Consider the following 17,963-nt stretch of genomic DNA (forward strand, 5'->3'; position numbering starts at 1 on the left):
ACCATTGGATAATGCTACATTGTGATTGGCGTATTGGCATGTGTTCCCTTAAAATAAAAATCAAAAATGGAGTTTCCTGGCGTTTGCTTGGTTCACCAGTATGGAAGACGTCGACTTGCAAACACTCAAACTACTCACCAAACTACTCTACAAAGTGTGATGCAAACTGAAAACAAATATAGTGTCCCTTCAAAGTAAAAGCTGCACCTTTTGAAACGTGTTGGTTGCATCAGTAAGGCGTAACTTTTACTTAGAAGGGAAACGCTCTCTGTTTCCCAGTTATGTGTTGGCAGATAGGTTGGTGTCTTTCGTGCAAACTATGACTGACTAAAGCAGTCCCAGGGAAGCTTTTAACCTGGCAACCTCCAGAAACTACTTGACAACCAGTTGGAGAATAACATTTTTCCCAATTGACTGCTGCACGCTCTCAGTCCTAAGACTGAATAAAAAGGAATAAAACTAAAAAATAAATAATAAAATAAATGACTTCATCAAACCAATGAGTTTCCTGGTTTATAACACACAAACAGACCATCGTTTATATGTGATCTGTGGTGAGCAGTCAGGCTAATGCAGACTGTCCCTGCAATGAATTTACTAGTTGTTTAAGCACAGAGAAAACATCCAGTGCTCAGAAAATATCTGCATGTCTGATTTTTCAGTCACAAAATATTTTGTGCATTAAAAACATTTTCAGTGCAGCTTTCCACACTGACCATGCGATTTCACTGGGTGAATTTGCAACATTTATGTTTTTTTTATTGTTTTTTTTAATATGCACTCGACGCATATTTAAGTCTTAAAAATCCTCAGTCAGATTCTCAGCATTAATGTTTTAACTAGAGTGATTATGAACGACACATCCTGCTGATTTACTGTAAACACTCACGTGTTTCTTCATGTCCTCACCGACTCGCTTTCTTTTGAATGTAGAGACTTTCTTCTCCTTCAAACCCAACATAAAATAAAAAATGTATATGTCATTCACAGGAGGGGGCGGGAACAGAAAAGGAAAGAGCAAGAAGTGGAAGCAGATGCTGCAGTTCCCACACATAAGTTTGTGTGAGGAGCTTCGACAAACCATAGGTGAGCTAATGCCGACCTCTCTCCAGTCCCTCTCTCTCTCAGAGCAGCACCTTTATCTCATTTGACGTGAACGTCTTTGTGTCGAGTGAGTCTGAAGCCTTTGAAACACATCGTATCCATGGCACCCTTTGAATACCCCCTCAGTCATCACCAGACTGCTGGTTCCTCAAACTCGACATGATCAGACTTGGACAAAAAAACATCTAATTAAGAAAGTAAAGTAGATAAAACGACATTTTTACTGTAACTATTACCATGGAAAACACAGTCTGTGATAATGCGAAACACAAGAAATTATTTAAGTGGGTAATTATGCAATAATATACTAAGAACTGAAAGGGAAGAATCTGTAGCTGTGCAGGTGGATTATTTACGATGTTTTTAACATCATGTCATTCTTTGATTTTTAATTTTCACTGTTATTATGATTACCGGCGTGTCCTCGTGCCTCCGAAGGATGCAAATTATTGATTTATAAATAAAGTTTTATTTGTGGGGGAATGAGCAGCAACCAGGACTTTGGAATCGTTAACATCAACATTTAATCAGCAGCTACAGGCCGTGTCAGAGGCCACGCCCCTACCCTAAAGCCCTCCCAGTATAGCTCCAGGTTCTAAGTTATAAAAAAGTCTCCTGCTACAGTCGTTATGAAGGTTAAAACTGTCCACAGAGAGCTAACTGTTTCTGCATCGGGCTGTTAAAGGAACTGTGTGGGAATTATGTTTTAAAATGTCTTTAGTGAGAAGCAGATGACTCCTCTTTACTGGGGAAAAACCCCTAAAAGACGTCCAGTTTTAGATATAAATTTATGAATTACTGCACAGCACGGCTCTGTGTGTTGCTCAGTTTAGTGGCTGATCTGAAGCCTGATTTCAATCCCCTCATTGTTTCAGAAGATGTTGTGCTTCCTAGTGTCTCTCTCCCTCTGTCTTTGCACTCTGGCTGGTGGTATGGTGGCCCTGAGGCTCAAAACTCTTTAAGAAAGCAAATAAAGTAGAGAACACACTGTCAGACGCACGGCTGCAGTGAAACATGAGCTACTCATCCTCAGTATTAAACATGACATTTCACTGAGGGAATATGATCAGTGTTGATTTTTCATTTCCTCTGTATACAGCAGCAGCGGTGGTGGCGGCTTCCTAATTCTGTACAGAAATAGACTCTCATTCATCCACATGCCTGATATTATCACCAGCAGACCTCAGGTTATGTACAAAACGGCAGAAAATGGATGGCACACTGTCCCGTGATCACAAAACTGTTGCTCATCAAGAAGTAGTTCCAGCACATAAACCTCCATAAATCACAAATGATTAAATAAATGAGTTGTTACATGTGAATAACAAACTTTAACTGTTTTAGTTTTTCAATGCGAGATATCTCTCACTGTGAGAACTGATCGGAGTGGATATGCTGAGGAAGATTAGTTTATTTTGAGAGGGAAACGGCTCTTTCCAGGGTCAACAGTGACCCTTCACACTCCAACATCTCACTTCCAACCACTTTGGATATGATCCATGACATTATGCTTGTATTAACCTCATTTGTAGCGATAACTGTGACTTTGTCTCACAGTTTTTAACCAGACGGTTAGGAAATTGCTTAATGTTGATTAATGTATCTGGCAGGTTGCAGAACTTTCATACCAGTGCAACACTGAAGTGTTTGCTGACGTGGCTCTTCATTTTCATACATTTCCATTTGTGTAGAAAACATTTCCCTCTTACAGGAACTAGACTAGGTAAAAATTAGACCAGTTATCAAATAAAAGTTATATGAGCTCCATGAAGTCCGTCGTTCTACCTGCAACTTTTACAAGCAGAAGGCTCTTGGTGAGTTGAGATGACCCTCCCATCTCGGCCACACGTTCATGCAGATGTCCACAATTAGGATTTTAGGGTTCATCTACTTGCCAAAACCCCACTTTAGCCCCTGACTGAACCTAACCATAAGCCTAGGCTTTGTGTGGCCCCCATCACCCAGGCTGACCACCACCTTATCCACATACACATGGTAGTGGTCAGGTTGTTGTGCATTAACCTGGGCTGCATCAAATATAAACTGAATGATATCATGATTGTTGTATATTTTGTTGGAGTTGGGAACTTTGTAACCATATTATATGGAAGGTTTTGGAAACTGGTGAATGTTGCAGAATAAACTGAGAATGAAAAACAGTTGCCTTCCAGTCCCCCAAACCAAGACTCACTTTTGAGATGACAGTTGATGTCTTTTGTAATCGCCAGACTGTCACTGCTTCCTGTCCAACACACCGAGACTGTGGATCAAGCGTTGCTACAACTTCTGTTTTTATTTGTCCTTTACTTTTTGAAGTTGCATTCTCAGCAGCTGCAGCTGCCATGTTATAAAAATGACTTTTACATTCAGGCAACAAGCAGCGACAATCTGCACTAACTTTAATAGCGTGCTATTCATTGAAAAGTCAAACCTGCGATGAGTCTGAAAGTGTGTGGGTGGTATGAAGACAAAACGCTACTGTTGCTCAAGTACTACCACAGAGGAAACTGTGGCGCTTGCAGAAAGAGGAAGCAGTCTGTTTTTTTTTCTACTGTTTCAACCAACTGATTACTTTCATTTTAACTGGGGACTGGTTGGAGAAATAAAATTTAGACTCACTCAGGAAAAGATCTGATCTCTACCTGAGACCAGACTACTACTCAGAGATAATTGTTGTTGTGCTTTATCATTGGTTGCATTTAGTCTTTTACAAAATAAAATTAAAGGTCAAAGCAGCAAGCATGTTTTTCTCTACGCCTGGCTGGTTTTCTCCAGGTGCTCAGGTTTCCTCTTCAATCTGAAGACATGCATGTTAGGCCATGCATCTATCTATAATCATGTAGATTACAGAAAGATAAAACTCGCACGCAGTAGTTTTTTCTAAAGAATAAAGTCCTGTGTGAATGAATGACAGTGGTTTGTGGTGTAAAGAACTTTGAGTGAGCCCAAAAAAGTGCAGGTCCATTGACTTTATCTCACATTTTTGGGGGTAAGAAGCCCGTGAACATGGAGGTCTTACTTCAGAAAGCATAAAGTAGAGTGATGTAGGCACCGTAACATCATTGAAACCTCAGTGTTTGCACTGTCATGTTGGATTGTTGCACCCAGAAGTGACTATATTTGGGCAATTGTGCAACACAGACAAAGATATCTGCTAATTAGCGCCTGCTAACAATCATCTAGATTACACAGGTGTCGAACTCCAGGTCTCGAAGGCCGGTGACCTGCGGGTTTTAGATCTCACCCTGGGCCAACACACCTGAATCAAATCATTACCAGGCCTCTGGAGAACCCCAAGACATGTAGAGGAGGTAATGTAGCCATTTAAATCAGCTGTGTTGGATCAAGGATACATCTAAAACCTGCAGGACACCGGCCCTCGAGGCCTGGAGTTTGACACCTGTGGGCTAGAATTTCGCTCACTTATATTTAGGGCTGCCACGATTACGTCGACTATTAAAATCGTCGACGACTAATTTAATAGTCGACGCGTCGTTTGAAGCTTTGTAAGATCCCAAAAGACGCAGGAATAAGTAGTAGGATTTAAGAGTGTAATGACGGACTGAAACAGAAGATGGCAGCACTGCATGTACAAGGATGCCAGCTGCCGTTAAACCCCGAAGAAGAAGAAACTGTGTCCCAGAATTCATAGCGCGGACCTGCTCAGTTTTCAACAATGGCGGCAGCTAGTTAGTTTTAATATCACTCTTATTATTCTTTCTGGGTCACAAAATAAACGTTTAACATATTTTCAGGCGAGAATGTAGCTGTGTAAACCTCAAATATCTGCTCAGTTTATCAAGACATCACATATTTTCAAAAGCGCTCCGACGTTTTCGGAGACGTCTGTTACCCACTAGCTCGATAGCTAGCTGGGGTTGACGGCTCACTAGAGCCGGTGAGAACACCGGACTCATGGCAAATCGTTTTCAAACCCACCGCCGTCTTTCGCTACTCAGGTTAAACATGATATATAAGTCAGTTAGATAACTTAAAAATGTTATTGTTTGGCTTTTTTTTAGTATTTTATTTGTTCCTGAGTAAATCGGGTTGGCTGAGATTAAAGTTAGTTTTTACACAGCTGAATAAACGTCAAGCAGACATCTGATTATCAGAAGTGTGAGATGCTCGAGAATATACTCCGGTGTCCTGTTATATTTTAGATAGCAAGGAGCAGACGGCTGAGTTTTTTAAACTCCACCAAACAAACTACAAATGTCATTAAAATTTAATAAACTATCATCTTGTCTTTAATTTTAGTTAGCACATACCTTAAACACTTAAAGCTGTAAGTTAATGATAGTTATTTAAGAGCAGATGCATGCTGGTGCAATAAGCTGTACGTTTTACATCCAATGGATGCATGATCTGATTAGTCGACTAATCACAAAAATAATCAGTGACTAGTCGACTATCAAAATAATCGTTTGTGGCAGCCCTACTTATATTATTGTTTCACTAATTTGATTTAAAAAGCCCCAAAAGACACGATAAGCTCAAACATGGTCCCTGTCAAACTTTAAGTCTTTAAAAAACTTGGCCCACAGTAAAGTTGTCATTGACTGGGAAATACCCATACTTGTATCAGACTGTAAACATGTTCGTTTCCTTGTTAAAGTTAAACATTTTAACATCGGAGTCTATGAAGAGTGATGGACATTTGGAGCTGTCCTCAAGTGGACGTCAGAGGAACTGCAGTTTCTGGCACATGTGCGTCTCATGCTTTGTGTTTATGCCAACTTGTTTATGATTTTTGCTTCACAAAATTGGATGGAAATGTCCAGATGTGACGGTCAGAAGATATGTGACCAAAGCATGAACTGTGGTTTACTCAGTTTGGTTCTCATGACTTTATTTCCTTAAATAGTAACCATATCCCATATTTATCTTAGCTGCAGGAGGCCACTGTCCAGCATTAGAGACGGGCTTTTATTTCAAAGTCCTTGATGTTTGATTAGAATAAATAACCGAGGTCATGTGCATAAAAAGCAATTGCTTTAAGTTGCTGCCTAACAGCAGCAGCAACATGTGATATCAATGTGATGTGAGTTATTAGCATTATGAACATTTTTACAGCTGACTTCCTGTTCATCTACTGGGGGTGCGTTTGTGTACAGAGGCATGGTTGCTGCACAGATACTGGTGGTATCTGTGCATCCATGGTACCCAGGCTGGGCAAGTCAGACACATAGGACACATTGTGAGGAAGAAAGAAGAGGAAGAAGCAGCGTAGCTGGGCTGATGACTTGTTATAAAACTTATCCTGGCTCAAGGCGCAGAGTGGCGACAGGCGGGCAAGCTGGACTAAAGTACAGTACATGTTTGTTACTGGTAAACCAAAGTTCACCGAAGAAGTCAAGGACTTATTTACCCCATACACATACGCTCAAGTCTTACGGATTTCTATTGCTTAATACATCCATTCACCAGCTCCTGGTGGCATGCCTCGAGGGTCGTGTTCTTGGCGAAGTTTACTGTTACTGTTAACTGTTTTGGGAAGATCGTGGAGCTTGAGTAAATTTGTTGTGCTGCAGTTCAAAAAGACAATGAAAGCATATGAAGTCCAGAGCTAAATGTTGTACTTTGCTCACATGTATCAGGAAATAGTCTGATCCAGATGTGTTCTCACTACTGGAAATACTGAATTTGGTTAAAGCAAGGGTGGCGCCTGAGTAGAGCGTGCAAGAGACAGAAACATATTTATTTTGCTTGTAGGGATGGTCATGATTTTTGAATATTCAAATAGTCATTCAAGACGTCTCCGGACTCAAAATGGGCCTTTGTTTATGCACGTAAGCACAATTGGTCCACCAATAGTTGAGCCATTTGGTAAACAAAACTCTGCATGATTCAGCAACAGCAACGACAGACGGCAGCTGTGAGGAATATGAGCATCATGTTCATCAGGATGGAGCGTTTTCAATGTGACACGTTTCGTCACTCATCCAAGTCTGACTGCAGGTTTCCCCAACCTTATACCCAGGGCTGCACATAAGTGGTCCGCAGGTGCGCATTCACTGTCAAAATAAAAGACGCGCACCAGATAAGAAGTTGCAACATGCGTTTGCATACATAAGATTTTCTGGAGGAGGACAGACATTTGTTTAGAACTCTTAAAGATGTCGAAGAAGCTCCTTTAAGCAATTACTTTGGTGTTCCTCCACCTCCAAAGAAATGTCAGAAGGAGTCCGAACCGCAAAAGAAGCGCGTATTCTCGGAAAAGTGGTTGCAGGAGGTGAGCTGGCTTCAAACAAACGATGAACGCACAGAGATGTGGTGCAGAATATGCTGTGAAAATCCCACTGGACAAAAACGGTGCCTTTTATATGCACGCAAACACCGATGCAACTTCTTATCTGGTGCGCGTCTTTTATTTTGACAGTGAATGCACACCTGCAGACCACTTATGTGCACCCCTGCTTATACCACAGGTACTAGTTCAGAAACATTGCTGTCTCAATAACATGTTCGGCCGTACCCCATTTTCTAATCACAGCGTGGACAACCCTTCATCATTTCTTTTTACCCAGATTAACATTCGTCCAGCCGAAAATTCCTGAACACAGATACATTCACACTGTGTTTAACACTAGAAATGCCAAGGCGGTCATTTTAAACCCTGAGCTCTCATCATCTCATATTTTGTGATTTTTCCTAAAGTGGGTCATCAAATATTGTGGGATCAAAAGAAGAAAAAACCCGTATACCTAGAGCTGCAGAGGACGTCATTTTGACCCCATACACATTAATATAGAGCAGGGAGTGCATGACTGCGTGGGTGGAGGACCGGTGCAGAGCAGCAGGGGAGCCGAGCTGAAGTCCAGAGTGTGGAGAACTAAACGGAGCAAATAAAGAGAGAAATCCAAAACAGCACCCAAAAGTGTTTCAGGGCTGAGGAGGTGAAGCTGAGACGGCTTCAGGTTCGATGTTCAGAGGCAGGTGATAAACTTTGACTGTTCTGCTTTTACAGTAATTATTTAAAATGTGTTTCTTATATTTTTGTAGCCAGCTCTGAGGTCAGCTCTGTTTTTACAGCTAACCCCACAATTCATCTTCATCTTCTTTAATAATTCCATTTGTAATTGTGTTTTTTTACTCTTTGTTCAGTAGTTTATTCTAACGTATATGTGTTAAATCATTGATAAAACTAATAAAAACCTTTAAAATCAACCTTAAATAATTATTTGGCCAAATCTGATTTAAAATGAGAAAAACAGTTGAAAGTTAACAACTTGTTTGAGAAATGACGTCTTTAGCATTCGTGCTGTTGTTACAGGACAGGGTCAGAACGGCCCCTCCTGACAGTTACAGTGTGGTAACCTCGGTGTGTAATCAACTCATTCAGCTCTTCCACATCATTGTCCAAACACTTCACATTCCACATGATGATGGCAGGAACAGACTTCCTTTTAGCTCCCAGTAGTCTCTACTCGGGGACTACAGGCCATCGTCCGGTGGCGACACTCTACTTCCAGAGTAAACTGGACATTTCACTTTCACATAAAACACGACGAGCGAGGAAAACCCCACAAAAGGAGCAGCTGTAACAGGCGTCAGACATATAGAGTATAATATTATATAGAGATATTATTAATAGAACAGCTGACGATATTTGAAATATATGAATATATCTGAAGTGGTGGCGTTCCCTTTGGTTAGGCTGTGGCAGGAGAGGCAGCAGCTTATTAAATAACATGACCACTTTGTTTCCAGCTCATCTACTGATTTTCCTAATCGTCACTGCATCTCACTTCTTTTAGATACGTACTTAACATAATTAAAGACTTCCTGCTGATGTGAACATATACAGAAATAAAGACGAGCCATTTTACACTCGAGATGCTGCTGCTTCTTTTGTTTCCCTGGAAGGGCCGATGCAAATAAGTTTTGATTTGAATGAGTTCACACACACACACAGGAAGCTAGAAGCTCAGCACAAAACCACATATAGTACAGTTTGAAATGCTGATGTCCCACAGAGGAGAGCAGAGTGCTGCAGGGCTGATAGGCCAGAAGGAGGAAAGTAAAAACAGAGGATTAGAAAGTGAGCTGACAGACGAAAAAGGAAGTCACGATTCATCCTCGAGACTTTTTTGCAGTGTAACCAGAAGAACGAAGACGAGTGGGAGGAAGATATTCAGGAGACTGTCAGCTTCCTTGTTTGTGAAGAGCAGGTGGTTCTCTTCTCTTCCCCTGCCTCTTTTTCGTCTTATCCCCTGATACGAACATCATTTATTGTTATGTAATTACGCCGCAAGCAATGTGAGCCATTTCTATGTTGCACAACAGAGATTTTACAGATGTTCTCCTTTTGTTACAACACATTTCACCAGCACCAATTAAAAAAACAAAAAACTGAAGATTGACCCTGCACCGCTCTCAAACATGTGCTTTCTTGTTGTGCGCAGAGTCGAGGCAGTGCATTCGCAGGCTTGTCTGAAATGCAGCAAAACGCTGAGCGAAAAGCGTGTTTTTCTGTCTGTTTGTGCCCCGGTGACTCTGCTGTTCGCTGAACCTGAGAAACACGTGCAGGGAGTTTCACCACACGTCCTCCTCTGCACAAATGAAAGCATCTTTAGTCTCGATTGATGCTTTCTCCTCCGCCTCCCCCTTCCCCTCCTCCTCAGTCCTCATAAGAGGCCATTAGAGTAACATGATATTACAGTAAAGTGGGTCCACACTGGTTTCAGCGTTCAGCTGCTGAATCATAGGAATATGTTTATGGTTTAAATAGAACTGAGCAACCCAGAGAGAGGAAGAGGGAGCCGGCTGCTTCGTCAGGGTGGTGATGCTATAATCATGCAGCAACTTCCAGGGCAATAAAATACAGTATGGTAACTGGACTGGTTCTTATATAGCACTTTTCTACTCCATCTGAGCACTCAAAGCACTTTGCACAACTTGCACAACCAGCACTTTTCGATGTAAGTGCTAATATCTAAGATACATAGACATTCATAATCAGGGGTTAAGCAGGATTTAATGAAAATAATAGTTTTTATTGTGCAGACATTGTGCTGCTGCACAGGTTTACTGCTTTTTACCAAATACATCCAACAATATATACACTCACCATCCACTTGTTCAACTGGTCATTAACACAGACATCCTATCACACGGTGGCAGCTCAAGATGACCTGCTGAAGTTCAGTCTGAGCACCAGAATGAGGAAGATTTTACTGACTTTGAAGACGAGTTGGTTTGAGTATTTCAGACGCTGCTAATCTGCTTGGATTTTCCTACCAAGCTGCTTTGAAAGGAAGGCAACAGTAACTCTGACTTTTTCTGCTGACCTGTCCTCCTGTTGGATGTTTTGGCATGGTTATTGATAGTTGTTCAGCTCATTCTAGGACAAACTGGTGCACTTAATATCAGTGTGACGCTGTATAAAGTGATGGAGGCACTCTGTTATCTGGATTGAAACCCACTTTCACTGCAGGGCCTTCGAAGCCAACAGGAGACCCGACAGAGGCCTCTTTGTTTTCTGTGTGTTAATGCACAGCATGTTCTCTACAGCCCTGGATCTGCATTCATGTATATCATAGCTCCTATCATGTCTCAAAACGTCCGTAATCAGCCATAATGAGATAATGATTATTCTGAGAATTCCCAGAACTTTGAGATGTCGTATTTCATAAATGAGAAGCAAGCATCTGATACTGCCTAAGTAACTTTATGAACTGTAATGAAGTAAATTTATGGCCCTTTTGTAAAGAAAACAGTGGGTTTTTAGATATGAAGACTTGGAACGGCTTTTTTCTCGTCTTTCTCTCTTTGGTGTCCGTTGTCGTCCACAGATTTATTCCCTTTGCCGCACACTTAGCTTCTCTGTTCTCTCTGCAGCGGGACTTAAGTAGAACATCAGAGAGAGAAGAGATCATTAGAGTAGAGGAGAGGGGGACAAAGGGCAGAGCAGAGACAACTAGAGCAGAAAATCTCAAAGCAGGATAAAACAGAGGAGAACCTGATGGAACAAGGCATCAGTAACCATCAGTCAGTGGGTCATCAAAAGGAAATGACTCAGCAGAGTAACAATCAAAGGGGCGCTCCACCCAAGTTATGTTCATCTACTGAGCCAGGCAGGGAGACAAAAGGATGATACGGATTACATCACCCACAAAGCAAACAGCATCTTTTTACTCCTGCGAGATGGTTTTATGAATGAAACTTCAGTCTGTTGGTGCAACTTGGCTATTAAATCTACAACCCTGTCTCATCGTAAAGTGATACGACGCCTCTGTCAGATAAAATCGACTCAGGTTTAGAGTAAGACAGTAGTTTGGATTAAAACCCTTCACAGCAGTAACAACGCTCACTGACAAATGATGTTGACAGCCTGGGGATGAGAAGAGGCTGAAATCTAACAACGTTTATTATTATATATGCAGATGACACCCTGCTGTACCTCGGCTGTTGAAGTCGGTGTGTGATGCACTGGGTTAAGGAATTAGTTGAACTGGGCCACTGTTTGGGCACAGAGAGACCCGACAGGGATTCTGTACATTTGTAATGATTTGATTTTGGTGTCAGTTGCTGAATGGTTACAGTTCAAAGAGTCAAAGTTTTAGGTTATCATATCTTTTATTCCATATTCACTGTGGAACCAGAAAAGAATCATTTCTAAACATTGTGATTTCTGTTTACGTGAGCTGTTCGAGGCTGTGCTGCTGTTTTAATGACAGTTACATGTACTCCAAAAACAAAAACATACTCGCATGAGGAGGTTTTAGATTGATATCTGGGGTCGTTTCAGTTCATCTGTCCAGCTGTGTTTGAGGAAAAAAATAGAAACGCTAACAAGGAAACATGGATTTGCATCTGTGACTCGTACAGATGCAAAACAACTCAGGAAGCTTCACGCACAAACAAATGTGACTCACTGAAGATCGGGGAGGTCGGCGTGAGAGACGAGGAAAAGAGTGAATAGCTCAGACTGATCCATGTAACACTTCAGCAAGTCAGAGAAAGGTTTAATCCTCCGTCATTCACAGGATCTACAGTTTGGACCGTTCACTGAGGGAGGCCTGCTCCTATAACAAAAAAGCGTGCTGCCTTTTTAGTATTTACATTCAGTCTTTCACAACAGTTCCTGCCTCACAAATGTGCTGAGCATGTTTCCTTCCTCAGAAAACATTTTATAACCTCCGTTCTCTACATGGAGAAATAAGCGTCCATATCACTTTGTTTTTCGAGAGCGCTCTAATAATCCAGTACATCAGAAACAACAAGCATCTGAATTTAACCTAAACAGGCCTATCAAAATCTAAAATAAATAAGAACACCGTTTCTGTTGATTTTTTATAAGAGAAACTCTGAAATAAACCTCTCGTGCAAGTTAACTCGATAAAACTACAGGGATGTAGCTCAGTAATGAAAAATGGCTTCTGACGACATCCTGACCCGATTCTCTGAACACTGTCCACATTTCTGTCTGAACAAAGTTCAGGTGGTCGGGAGGAAGCCACATTTCAAAGTGTCCAAACTGCATCAATCAGCGTGTCTTAGATGAAACACTTAATAGAATAAGGCTCTGCATCCATGTTTATGTGAATGGGTGAAGGTGGCCTGTAGTGTGAAAGCTCTGTGAGTGCTCAGTAAGACTAAACTGAACCTGTTTACCTTGCATCATAGCATCTACTTTACCTCGGTGTGGTCAGGCTGGAGGCTCACAGCATAACAGAGAGCAACACTGATCCATGGAATAATCAAATACCAGCTTATTTGCATAAACCTGCAGTTTTGCTTGCAGGAACTTTATTATTTATGTTATAAATAAGCGATCGTGGGCGATCGTGGCTCAAGAGTTGGGAGCTCGTCTTGTAATGGGAAGGTTGCCGGTTCGAGCCTCGGCTTGGACAGTCTCAGTCGTTGTGTCCTTGGGCAAGACACTTCACCCGTTGCCTACTGGTGGTGGTCAGAGGGCCCGGTGGCGCCAGTGTCACCTCTGTCAGTGCGCCCCAGGGTGGCTGTGGCTACAATGTAGCTTGCCATCACCAGTGTGTGAATGTGTGCGTGGATGACTGGATGTGTAAAGCGCTATACAAATACAGGCCATTTACCATTTAAAAAGTAAGCTTTTATTTAAAAGGAAGTAAAAACGGTTGGGAAAGAAAAACTGTGTCAAAAGCAAATTTCATCTGATGAATTTTCTATGTTGTAAATAGTCACAGACTATAGGGCGTGGTTAAGGTCGCGTGCAACTTTGTACTTACTGTGAGGGTCTGATTTAATTGGAAGCTTGAGGTTTGTTATAGAAAAAACCCCACAGTTTGTGTTTAGATTGTGACCTTCTGAGTGGGTGTTAGATTGATCTGGTTGCAGTTTTTAACAGAGCTCTGAAAGTTGCTTCCTGAGCTTGTGAAGCTCTGAGGATTAAAAATGATGGAAAAAGATGTTAAAAAGCACCAAAGTTAAACTCATCGCTGTGTCCTTCAGGCGCCTCAAAGACCTTTACACACCAAACATGTTAAATCATGTAAATCGTTCCTGCATTAAAAATATTCTTTGGACTCACCTATTCTCATTCCAGCCTTTTACACCACATGACTTTGCTGGATGAAGCTCGATTTTTCAGATTCGATAAACAGATCTGATCAATCAGACAACAAGTGTGCTCGCTTTGAGGACGAATTTTCTGCATAAAGGCCTTTATGTTACGTAATAAGTTTGCATCTGAAAAATCTTGTGTTGCTTTTTCGCAGCACGCTCAGTGTGTAATGGGCTTAACCTGAAAGCATTCACAGACGTTTTTGTCCAGATAAATGAAGTATGTGAGAATTCCTTCTTCCATCAGTGTAGGCAGGCCTCCTGTAAAACAGTGCCGGCGGTTTGATTCAGATCTGTGTAACGATGACCTCGCTTGCCCCCGTGTCTCTGCAGAGAAGGACTACAGCAGCCTCTGTGAGCGGCAGCCAATCGGACGGCTGCTCTTCAGGCAGTTCTGCGAGACTCGACCCGAGCTGAAGCGCTGCGTCAAGTTCCTGGACGCCGTGGTAAGCCGAGTCATCTTCGTCTCACCTCTTCTCTTTGTGTGCTCGTGTGTCTCCAGCCTCAGCATCTTTCTCTGCAGGGTTCAGACTGTCCTGTAGGTCAGCCCAGGGTTTATCAGCCTACCCATGTACGCATTAACGTGAAAACAGCGTGACCAATCAGACACAGAGAGGTCAGCTGACAGCAGAGAGGAACAGACGTTACAGACACGATTAAACTGAATTATTAGAAAAATGTGTTTTTTTTAAACAATGTCGTTTTATTAAGAGGTTTTCCTTTTATACACATAAACATCAACATATATATTATACATATAAACAGAAGGAAAAGAGAAGGGTTACAAATGATCTGTACATTCAGGTTAAGTCGTGCATTTAGGCTTTGAAATGAGTTCAGAAATGTATCTTCAGCTGTGAAATAAAAGGAAAAAAAAGAAAAAAGGGAAATAGAAGAAAGAAAGAAAAATATAAACATATGTATGATATATCCCACAGTAACATAATCCCTGCAAAATAATCCCATTCATTCCCACCCAGGTCACTGCCCTAGACCTGCACACTGTATTTCCACACCTGACATAAGAGAGTTTGCTGAAAAATTCTTATAGATTTTGAAAAGCATCAAGGAAGGGTCCCCACATGCTTCGAAATTTCCCAGTAGAGTTCTGAAGTGAGCGTCTTATCTTTTCCAGTTTTAGACACGCCATGAGGTCATATAACCACTGTGAGTGGGAGGGGCAGCGTCCCGCCACCTCAGTAGGATTGCCCTCCTGGCCAACAGGGAACACAATGATAATGCCTGTTTTTTAGAGACCGATAGAAGCACCTCAGTCCCGCTGATGCCAAACAGAGCAAGAAGGGGGCCAGGGGCCAGCGTCACACTGAGAATCCTGGACAGGGTTTGAAAAACGTCTGACCAGAACTGAACGAGACTGGGACAAGACCAGTACATGTGGATCAGTGAGGGTTCAGCAGTTTTGCATGTGTCACAATATGGAGTGATTTCAGGATAGATACGGGATAGTCTGGATTTTGAGAAATGGGCTCTATGCACCACTTTGAACTGGATTAAACAGTGGCGGGCACATAATGATGTTGTGTTGACATGTTTGAGTATAGAGGCCCTTGTTTCGTCAGAGATTGTCATGTTTAAGTCTTCTTCCCACAGTGTCTTGAGCTTGGATGAAGAGGTATGTGTCAAATTTAACATTTTATTGTAAGGCAAGGAAATCATCCCTCTATTGGTTGGATTGAGTTGTAGGATAGTTTCTAATAGTGTAGGCTCTGGTGGAGGGCTCGAGCCTGAAGTCTGGGAACAAATAAAGTGCCTGACTTGCAAGTATCTGAAAAAGTGTGATGGTGGAAGACTATATTTATTAGCAAGTTGTTCAAATGATGCTAGTTTGTTGGCTATGAATAGGTCCTTAAAGCAAGTTATTCCACTTCTGTGCCACTCCACAAACACACCGTCCTGGATAGAAGGTTTAAAGAGATGGTTAGATGTAATGGGGCTGAGAAGGGAGAAGTCACAGAGTTTAAAGTATTTCCTAAACTGGCCCCATATTTTTAATGAGTGCACCACTACAAGGTTGGGGATGGAGTTGAATGAAGAGGATGAGAGTGGAGAACAAAGTGCAGCTGGTAAGGATATACTGTTGTCACTATGCAATTCCATAGTCACCCAGTCAGGACAACCACTCCGATTGTGGTAAAAATATCAGAACAGCAAACATCGCATGTTAGCAGCCCAATAGTAAAAACGAAAGTTGGGAAGTGCAAACCCACCCTCACTTTTAGATTTTTGAAGATGCATCTTATTAAGGCTTGGGCATTTACCCTTAGATAAGATGAGATGACAGAGTCCAGCTCATTGAAAAAAAGTATTGGGAATGAAAATGGGTAGGGCCTGGAAAAGGTATAAAAATTTGGGTAGAATGGTCATTTTAATTGAATTGATACGTCCTACCAGAGACATAGAGAGTGGTGTCCAGTGGGTGAGGGACCGCTTCACTTGGTTCAGCAATGCACTCACATTTTCTTTGAAAAGGGTTTTATGGGGTTTTTGTCACTGTGATTCCCAAATATGTAAAATTTTTTCCTTTCAACTCTGAAGGGCAAGAAAAATGTTTTTGAGTTTAAACACATAATACAGACTGAAGGTATCATCTGAGGGTGTGTGTGGCAGCAAAACTGTGAGACAGCTGTTTATTAATGTGTGTTTGCTTTAAGCTCTGAGAGGTCAGTATGACTGGAACAGGAGTGAAAGAGGGTAACTGAGTGAGTTAGCACACTTATCAGTATCAGTAAGAAGCTGATAGTATCAGTAAGGATCTGACATTTAACCACAGCGTGTAATTAATCAGTTAGATTAATGTGTTGTTTAGATGTGCTTCAGGCAGTTTTAAGACCTCATTGTTCAGTTCTGTGTTTTAGGGCTGTGTGAGGAGTGTGGAGGAGGCGCTCCTGTAAGAAATCCAGGGTCATTTTAATCATTGATGCTGTTAGGGAACGACGTTAGAGACCTGATTGAACAGTAGGCAGTAATTTCTGTACTGTTCTCTAAGCTGGACCACGTGTAACATCGTTATTTAGTAGCTTTAATACAAGCACCCGATATATGACAGGAAATGAGGTGGAATATACAGCAGGCCTTTAACAGGAAACAAACTGACATTTAAAGTTTGTGATTATAGCACTACAAGTCCAATATTCACTCACTTTTAGCTGATTTTTGGCCTCCCCCGACTCACATTAATAAAGAAAGTTAGCTCTTTATCTGCTAAATGCTGCTCTCAGTTTACAGCAGGAAGTAACACACAGTAACAGAGCATGGTAAAGTGGCCTATTTATGCTTTTTTCTGCTGTGATACATAAACAGTTTTTTCAGGATTTGAGTCGCCCAGAATAAATGCAGATTTGCCCTAACTGTCCAAGCGGACCAGCGCTGAGCTGTGGGAAAATGTTCTTTTTTCAGACTTCGGGTGAACTGACCCTTTAAAAAGCTGATTGGCGAGTTTAATTACCCTGAATGCCCGAACGGAGCACTTGAAGACGAGGAGGAGGAAGTAGGGTTTAATATCTGTTTAATGAAATACAGGAACTCTTGACTTCTGGGAACAAACTGCGTCACTCAGTCGCTCTTTCCTACCCCCCATGCTGCATCCCTGTCACACACACACTCCGGTGGGAATGAAACAAAGCGTGAGGGAAGCATTCCTGAAATGAGCGGAGCGAGTTATGACTCGTTCACTGTGGCAGATGAGGTCACACAGTGTGTTTCTGTATCTAAAACCATTACAGTGAGGACATTTCTGCTTTGTGAGCACATTCAGAGTAGTCCTCACAACTTCAGGGACCAGACTCAGTTTAAAGAACCAGGTTCAGGCTGTCCGGGGGAAGGTCTGAATCAAGGGCTTAGCTGGGAATCCTGATGTTCAGGTATTTTAGTCATGAATTTGTTGATGATTGCCATTTTTTTTTGAACGAGGACTTTCTGGGAACCATGAATTTCTTGGTGTCTCTGTGTATTACTTCATCACTGTCATCTATGTTTATCCTCTGGGGATATGCATACAAATTGAATATTAATCTACCAAATTGTACTGGAGATATTTCAGTTTGAACCACTCAGAAGATGAAAAGGAGTACAAAACAGCATCAGGAAGTTGTTTTGAAGTTTAAAGAATTGAGGGATCATCCTCTGGAGACCACAGATTTCTAGATGTCCCTGTGTGTTAAATATCAGTAATTCATCACTGTCATCTGTGATTATCCTCTCGGGATCTGTTTACAAAAGTCCAGTCCATGTGATTATACTCAAGATATTTCAGTTTTATAGGGTCCAAAACCGATGCATGTGGTTTTGTGTTG

General features: G+C 41.6%; 1 protein-coding gene across 1 annotated transcript in view; it reads left to right on the plus strand.

Moving 5' to 3' along the window:
- Positions 1-17,963, plus strand: part of grk6 (G protein-coupled receptor kinase 6) — a 56,801-nt gene that overhangs the window by 11,418 nt on the left and 27,420 nt on the right. The window contains exons 2-3 of the mRNA XM_031750294.2: positions 991-1,086; positions 13,984-14,096. Of these exons, the coding sequence (XP_031606154.2) occupies positions 991-1,086; positions 13,984-14,096 (209 nt within the window). The remainder of the gene's footprint in view (positions 1-990; positions 1,087-13,983; positions 14,097-17,963) is intronic.

This window comes from Oreochromis aureus, linkage group 10, assembly GCF_013358895.1.
Source record: "Oreochromis aureus strain Israel breed Guangdong linkage group 10, ZZ_aureus, whole genome shotgun sequence".
NCBI classification, from domain to species: domain Eukaryota; kingdom Metazoa; phylum Chordata; class Actinopteri; order Cichliformes; family Cichlidae; genus Oreochromis; species Oreochromis aureus.